The following is a 7,981-nucleotide window of genomic DNA, read 5'->3' on the forward strand; positions in this document are numbered from 1 at the left end:
CCAAGCTCACACAGTACCATTAGCCGGTCCGGCCTGGCGCCAGGGTGAGGGGCACCAGACGAGGATCCGGGGCGGCGGCTCATCGAGAGACAGACAGAGAGAGAGAGAGCTAGGACAGCTGGGAGCGCAGCGGAGAGAGGAGAGAGAGGGGGGTTACCGGGGGGGGCAGACAGAGCGGGGACCCCCCATGTCCTGCGAGGGAGACCCCCATGCCAGGGGGCAGAGAGAGAGAGAACCCCCGTATCCTTGGGGAACCCCCGAGATGCCCTGGGGGCCCCATGCTGGGGGGCAGAGAGACAGACAGACAGCAGAGACCCCCCCAGACATGGGGCATTGTGGGAGACCCGCCCTGCCCAGCCCGGCCCCCCGTGCTCACCCTGCCCCACAGCGACAGTGTAGGGGCTGCGGGGGATGGGCACGCCCCCGAAGGTCACGTGGACGGTGTAGGTGCCCTCGGCGCCTGGGCGGTAGGTGCACCGGTAGGTGCTGTCGCCCTTGTCCTCCAGCTGCTGCTCCACCGAGCCCTTCCGCCCGCTGGGGTCCACCACCGTCACCTCCACCTCGCCCGCCCCCGCGCCTGGAGGAGGGAGGGGTCAGCCCCGGCCCAGCCCCCCATGGGATCCCCCAGCCCCCTTCACCTCCCCCTCGCCCGCCCCCAGGGGAGGGAGGGGTCAGCCCCAGCCCCCCATGGGATCCCCCAGCCCTCCTCCCTCACCGCCCCCTCGCCCGCCCCCGGGGGAGGGAGGGGTCAGACCCAGCCCTGATCCCCATGGAATCCCCCAGCCCCCCTTGCCTGCCCCCAGGGGAGGGAGGGGTCAGCCCCAGCCCCCCATGGGATCCCCCAGCCCCCCTCACCTCCACCTCGCCCGCCCCTGGGGGAGGGAGGGGTCAGCCCCAGACCCCCATGGGATCCCCCAGCCCCCCTCACCTCCACCTCACCCGCCTCCGCGCCTGGGGGAGGGAGGGCTCAGCCCCAGCCCGGCACCCCTTGGCACCCCCCACTCACCGGCTGTGAAAACCTCGAAGGTGGTGACCTTGTTGGCGATGTTGCCCGTGGGCTCCAGGCCGGGCCCCTGGGCCGTCACCCGCCCCGGCGTCGCCCAGCGATTTCCCCACCGTCACCTCGAACGGACTCTTGGCAATGTGCTGCCCCGCGAACAGCACCGTCACCTGAGGGCAGCGGGGTTACAGCGGGAGCCGGATGCGGGGCTGCGAGCCAGGACTCCTGGGTTCTCCCCCCCGGTACTGGAAGGGGAGTGGGGCTGGTGGGGTAGAGCAGGGCGGGCTGGGAGCCAGGACTCCTGGGTTCTCTCCCGGCTCTGGGAGCGGAGTGGGGGCTGGTGGGGTAGAGCGGGGGGCCCAGGAGCCAGGACTCCTGGGTTCTCTCCCCAGGACTGAGAGGGTGGTGACTAGATGCGGGGGGGGGGGGGGGGGGGGGGGGGGGGAGAGAGGTTTGAGACAGGGGCGGGGAGTCTCACCTTGTGGACCCCCGTTACTTTGGGAATGTACGAGACGGAGAAAGTTCGGTTCTTGTCGTTGTTCGCGATGACCTTGGCCTATGGGGAGAAACGGCATTAGATTGAGAACCCCCCCGCCAGCGCCCCTCACTCCCAACCTCCAGACCCTGCTAGCCCAGCCCTGCCCCTCACTCCCGACCCGCAGCCCCCTGCTAGCCCAGCCCTGCCCCCCCGCCAGCCCGACCGGTGCCCCTCACTCCCGACCCGCAGCCCCTGCCAGCCCAGCCCTGCCGGTGCCCCTCACTCCCGACCCGCAGCCCCCGCCAGCCCAGCCCTGCCCCCCCCACCCCTGCCGGTGCCCCTCACTCCCGACCCACAGCCCCTGCTAGCCCAGCCCTGCCCCCCTGCCACCCCGACCGGTGCCCCTCACTCCCGACCCGCAGCCCCCAGCAGCCCGGCCCCGGGCTCCCACCTCCTCTCTGTGCCCAGCTGGGTCCTCCACGTAGACCAGGACGTCGCCCTGGCCGGCGCTGATGGTCTCCACGGTGAACTCAGCCTTTCTCTTCACCATGTTTCCCGTGGGCTCAATACCTGGGGGCGGAGTCAGCCCGGGAGGGGGCGGAGTCAGCCCCCCACCCCGGCACACAGAGAGGCTGCAGTGGGGCACCCCGAGAAGGGGCAATGGTGATAACAGTCATGGGGGAAACTCTGCCCATGGGGTGAGGAGGGGCAAGGGGGCTGGAGACCCCCAAAGAGGAAGGGGCCAGGCCCCCCAACACAGAAGCCCCCCCCCAGAGGGGGCAAAGGGAGAGGCTGGCCCATGGGGGAGCTGGGCTGGCCCCTAGGACTCACCAGGGCCGTAGGCTCGTGCCTTCTTGGGGTTCAACTTGGGGCGCAGGGGGGCACCCGGCTTGAGCTTAGCCTTGGGGAACTGGGACAGGTAGGTCATGACCGAGTGCTCGTCCACATTGGGGTCCACAATCTCCTCTGGGGTGATGACCTGCCATGGGGACAGGGGGGTTCAGACCTGCCACCGTGCCCCCCCCCCGCCCCGGCCTGCCCCACATCCCTGGACACAGCTCCCCCAGCCCCCTGGCCTGCCCCACATCCCCTGGACACCACACCCCCTCCAGCCCCCCACAGCTCCCCCAGCAGCCCCCCAGACACCTGCACCCCTCCCTCCAGGAAACGCCCTAGTCCCTCAGGACAGCACCAGCCCCCACCTGGGGGATGCCCAGCCAGTCGTCAGCCTGCTGCATGGCCTCGCGGGCATTGTTGACGGGTTTGCTGGCGTCCCAGGAGTCCCAGTCGGGGCAGAGACCTGGGGGAGCAGGGGGGTTAGTGGCACATGGAGTCCCCCCCCCCCCCCATCCGGGCCCTGCTGGCTGCCACCCCACAACTGGGGGGCTGGACTCCCCCAATCTCCCTTCCCCCATGAGTCCCCCGATGGCCTGATGCTATCCGCCACAATGCCCTGGAGCCAGAAACAATGTCCCCATGGTGCCCCAGGCCCCCCTCCCCCGGTGTCACTGCGCCCCCTGCCCCCCTCCCCTGGGCCCTCCTCCCCCAGCCGCCATCCCCCTGCCCCCCACCCCCGTCGCCCCATGCCCCCTGCCCCAGCGTCCCTCCCCGGGGGCATTGCACCCCCTCCCCCGGGGCCCCGCACCCTCTGCCCTCCTCACCCGGGCCCTCCTCCCCCAGCTGCCCTCCCCCGGGGCCCCGCACCCTCTGCCCTCCTCACCCGGGGCACAGCTGTCCACCAAGGCCCCCAGCGCCCGCCCGCTCTGCCAGTCCTTGCTGAAGTTGGTGATGGGCAGCTCGGGCAACTTGTTCTGGATCCAGCCCAGCAGCCGCTGCTTCGGCGTCTGCTTCTTGGTCTCCTCGTCGTCCTCCTCGTCCCACATGGGCATGGAGATGGAGTAGTGCAGGATCAGCGTCCAGATCAACCCCAGGATTAGCTTCAGGTTCCCATCCACAATGGCCTTGCTGTCTGCGGGTAGACGGGGGGGTCAGCATGGGGGGCAGGGCACCAGCGGCCCCCCAGCTCCCCTCGCCACCCCCGTGCACCGAGCATCCCTCTCGGAGCTCCCCATCCCAGGAAAAAGCATTAATGGTGTCTTCCAGGGGACTGCGGGTCGGGAGTGGGGGGCACCGGCGGGGCTGGGGGGTTGGGCTGGGCTAGCAGGGGCTGCAGGTCGGGAATGAGGGACGCCGGCAGGGCTGTGCGGGACCAGGGCTGGGCTGGCAGGGGGCTGTGGGTCGGGAGTGAGGGGCACCGGCAGGGCTGGGGGGAGCCCAGGGCTAGGGGAGCAGGGGGCTGTGGGTCAGGAGTGAGGGGCACCGGCAGGGCTGGGGGGAGCCCAGGGCTAGGGGAGCAGGGGGCTGCGGGTCGGGAGTGAGGGGCACCGGGGGTTCAGCCATGACCCCTTCCATCAGGGGATCCTCCCCGGCCCCAGAGGAAGCCTTTCCCAGGCTGCCCCAAATCCATTCATCTCCCAGACCCCTCCCCCACCCTGCGGCTGGGCTGGCTTGGGGCCCAGATTGAGGGGGAGGGGAATTGGCTGGGTCGGGGGGCTGAGCCCAGCCTGACTCACTCCGGGGACAGGAGCCAGGGCCCCAGGGCCCGAGAGCAGGGGCTGCGGGTCGGGAGTGAGGGGCACCAGCACCACCCCCTCCATGTGCAAACCAAGGTCCCAGAGCCCAGTCCTGTCCCAGAGCCGGGGAGTGAACCCAGGCATCCGGGCTCCCAGCCCCTTGTAAGCCCCTGAGCACAGCACTGCACAGAGGAATAGTCACCCCCCAACTGTCTGTGCCCGTCCCGGGGGGCAGGGCAGGGGGACCCCAGCCAGTCTCCAGACCATGGGGCACAGGCCAGGTGAACAGAGACCCCCGATTGCAACCCAAGGATCAGTGTCAGCCCAGTTGGGTCCCCCAGCGCCAAGGGGTGATGGGGCGTCCCTGTCCCCCAGCACATGGGGGTGTCCCGGCCCAGCCAGGCCTGGCGCGGGGGAAGGGGGGGGATGACCCGCCCCTCCCCCCATTCCCGGAGGCTCCGCCCGACACTCCAACATTTTTTAGCCTTATATGGAGCGGCCGCCAGACACCGGCTCCTCCCGATGGATCCTGCAGCCCCCCAGTGGGGGGGGAACCCCCCCGGCCCCGCCCCCAACATCCTGCCCCCGCCCAGCCCCGACCCTGAATGAGAGCAGGGAGTTCCCAGCCTGGGACAGTTACTCCTACTCCAAGTGGGACCAGAGCCCCTCACTCCAGACCCGCAGCCCCGCCAGCCCAGCCCTGGGCCCCCCAGCCCAGCCGGTGCCCCTCACTCCCGACCCACAGCCCCGCCAGTCCGGCCTTGGGCCCCCCGGCGCCCCTCACTCCCGACCCACAGACCCCGCCAGCCCAGCCCTGACCCTCACTTCCGACCCGCAGCCCCCGCTAACCCGGCCCTGGGCCCCCTGGCCCTGCCGGTGCCCCTCACTCCCGACCCACAGCCCCTGCTAGCCCGGCCCTGGGCCCCCCAGCCCTGAGCTCTGCTGGTGCTGGGGGGGGGGGCTCCTATCCTTGCCCTTTCATGCCAGCCCCAGGGCTGTCTCTCTTACTCCTGGGTCTGTTGGGGGCAGGGGGCAGGACACATCCCAGAAAGGAGCCCTCCCCCCTCCAATCTCCTCCCTCCCCCCAGTATCTTCTCTGCTGAGGATGCAGCTTCAAACCACAAGTTTTAGGGGGGACGGACACGGCCAGCTGGGCTCGGGGGAGAAATCATGGGGCAACCCCACAGCCAGTACCCTGGGCATGGCACTAGGGTGGAGATGGGAAAAGCCCCTCCTCTGACCAGCAGCTCCTCCCCCTTCCCCGCCAGGGCTGAGCCACCCCCTGCCAGAATCTGTGCCCCCTGCCAGCCCAGCCCTGCCCCCCAGCTCTGCCGGTGCCCCTCACTCCCGACCTGCAGCCCCTGCCAGCCCAGCCCTGCCCCCCCAGCTCTGCCGGTGCCCCTCACTCCCGACCTGCAGCCCCTGCCAGCCCAGCCCTGCCCCCCCAGCTCTGCCGGTGCCCCTCACTCCCGACCTGCAGCCCCTGCCAGCCCAGCCCTGCCCCCCCAGCTCTGCCGGTGCCCCTCACTCCCGACCTGCAGCCCCTGCCAGCCCAGCCCTGCCGGTGCCCCTCAATTCCCCTCAGTGGCCTTCAGAGGCCGATGACCCCCCACGGGTGTCCCCTACATTGTCCAGACGGGTGTTACCCCGAGAGACCACCCAGCAGTACGTGGCCATGCCCCTCTTCTGTACAGACCCCCCCCCCACGTAGCCAGCACCTTGGGGGGAGCTTTAATTCCCCTGCTTTCCCAGGCCGCCCCCCCAGCCAGGCCCAGGCCGCACCCCGCTGTGGGCTCTGGCAAGGGACCCCGCGTTCCCCAGGCCCTAACCGCCTTCTGGTGCCCACAGAAGGGGGCCCAACGAGGCGCCCCCCACATCCCCCAGCCCCCTTCCTTCCGCCGAGCCCAGCCTGGCCGGGGTTAACAGCACATTCCTGGGATGAGAAACAGACCCGCCCCCCCAGCCTTTGTTACAGGCTGCATAACGGAGACTCGACTCCCCTCCCCCCAGGCCCGCAGCCCGGCCTGCGCCCCTCACTCCCGACCTGCAGCCCCCTGCCCCCCGCAGGCCCCTACCAGCCCAGCCCAGCCCCCCTCAGCCCGGCTGGTCCCCTCACTCCCGACCTGCAGCCCCCTGCCAGCCCGGCCCTGGACTCCCCCCATCATTCCTCCAGTCGTGCTGAGACCATCCAGTGAGAAGTGAATTGGTCTTGTGGGTTGGGGGGGGGGGGGGGACAATTGCACACCTCTAGTCCCGGGGGGCTGCCCCACGCCGGGGTCACAGGCGATGTAGCTACACCCCCAACTGATTCCTGCCCCATCTCAGAGCCCCAACCCCGAGCTCCGTGGGGAGAAGATCCAGGGAGCCCCCCCCCGTCACATGGTGGGGGGGGAGAAGCGTCCCGCGGGAGGTTGGGGGGCTGAGCTCGGGGTGGCCCCCCTAGGAATCGCTCCCTTCTCCTGCTCTTCCCCCAGCCCCACAGGGAGCCAGCCCGCTGAGCCCCCCAGATACCCGCACCCCACAGTTCTCCCCCTCCCGTCACCACCATCGCTATGAGCCTAATTCAACAGCCGCCGCCGCTGTGGGGGGCTCCCGAGCTCGCCCCCCCCGCACAGATCTAGGGCTCCCTACGTCGGGGGCCCCATTCCAACCCCCCAGCAAAACTCCGCTTGTGTCGCCAAGATCCTCACCGGGGCCGCCGCCGCCGCCTCTCCAGCGGACCCCCACCTTCACCCCATCTTCCCCCAAGGAACCCCCAGCTCCCCCTGCCCCCCGGTACCCGCCGTCAGAAAAGTGCTTCCCCCGGGGGCCCCAGCGCCCCCCAGGGCTCCCCTCAAGGGATATCCCAGCGCCCCCCCCAAGGCACCCCCCCAGGGCCCCCCAGGGCTCCCCTCACGGGATATCCCAGCGCCCCCCCAAGGCACCCCCCAGCGCCCCCCTCAAGGGACCCCCCAGCGCCCCCCGGGGCCCCCCGGCTCACCGATGGAGACCAGCTTGATGTTCTCGCGCTCCAGGAACTCCAGCGCCACCGACACGTTCTCCAGCTGCATCTGCCGGAAAGTGGGGCGCTGGTTGTACTTGCGCCCCAGTTTCTTCTGGCTCAGCACCTCGAGCAGCGCGATGAGCCGCAGCCCGTCGGCCAGGTCCGCCTGCAGGTTGGCGATGCGCTTCTGGACGCACTTGAGGTGCTCGTTGCACCAGCGGGTGAAGGTGTTTTGCTGGATTTTCTTCCAGGGCGCGTCCTCCGCCAGGTCCTTCTCCGTGGCCGGCATCTCGCCCGCCGCCTCGCCCGCCGCCGCGCCGGCCTGGGGCAGCCGCGCCTGGGAGCCGCTCATTATAAGGCGGGGCGGGGCCGGGCAGGCGTAGACCTGGGGAGGGGCCGGGAGGCGTGAGCGGGGCGGGGGGAGCGGGGAGACCCCCCCCTCCCCTGGGGGCGCGCGCGCGTCTCCCCCGGGGCGCAGGAGGGGGGCCCCCAGCTCAGCCCGGAGGCCGGGCTCCACCAGCGCCGCGCGGAGGGGGGGCTCGGCCCGTTCCCGGGGGGGGGGGGCAGCAGCACCCAGACAGACACTGACCCAGACAGACGTTGACTCACGTCCACACACCCACAGGGTCACACCCGTGGAGCGGGAGGAGGAGAGGGGGCACCAGTGACTCGGCACCCCGCGCTGGAGGGGGAGGGGTGCTGGGGACCCAGGAGATCAGCCGTGGGGGAGGGGAATTTCTCCCCCTCCCCCAGGTCCTCCAGGCGCTGGAGCCGGGCGGGCTCCCACACGCCAGCCCGCTGCATTCCTGCGCTGGGAGGGGAGTTGGCGGCGGATCGGTCCCACACGGCCCCACTGGGCTGGGCCCGCCCCCCCCCCGATCGCCTGGGTCCCCTGCCCCTCAGCCCCCCCCCCCCGATCACCTGGGTCCCTCACCCCACCCCACCAC

At 71.0% G+C, this 7,981-nt stretch overlaps 1 protein-coding gene across 1 annotated transcript in view; it reads right to left on the reverse strand.

The window, feature by feature from the left end:
• The window catches only part of FLNA (filamin A), a 40,765-nt gene that overhangs the window by 26,001 nt on the left and 6,783 nt on the right, over positions 1-7,981 (reverse strand). Inside the window, 9 exon segments of the mRNA XM_054014937.1 lie at positions 377-577; positions 1,007-1,091; positions 1,093-1,170; positions 1,479-1,556; positions 1,930-2,048; positions 2,310-2,457; positions 2,681-2,778; positions 3,199-3,447; positions 7,032-7,419. Of these exon segments, the coding sequence (XP_053870912.1) occupies positions 377-577; positions 1,007-1,091; positions 1,093-1,170; positions 1,479-1,556; positions 1,930-2,048; positions 2,310-2,457; positions 2,681-2,778; positions 3,199-3,447; positions 7,032-7,386 (1,411 nt within the window). The 5' untranslated portion in view covers positions 7,387-7,419.

This window comes from Malaclemys terrapin, assembly GCF_027887155.1.
Source record: "Malaclemys terrapin pileata isolate rMalTer1 chromosome 20 unlocalized genomic scaffold, rMalTer1.hap1 SUPER_20_unloc_1, whole genome shotgun sequence".
NCBI lineage: Eukaryota > Metazoa > Chordata > Testudines > Emydidae > Malaclemys > Malaclemys terrapin.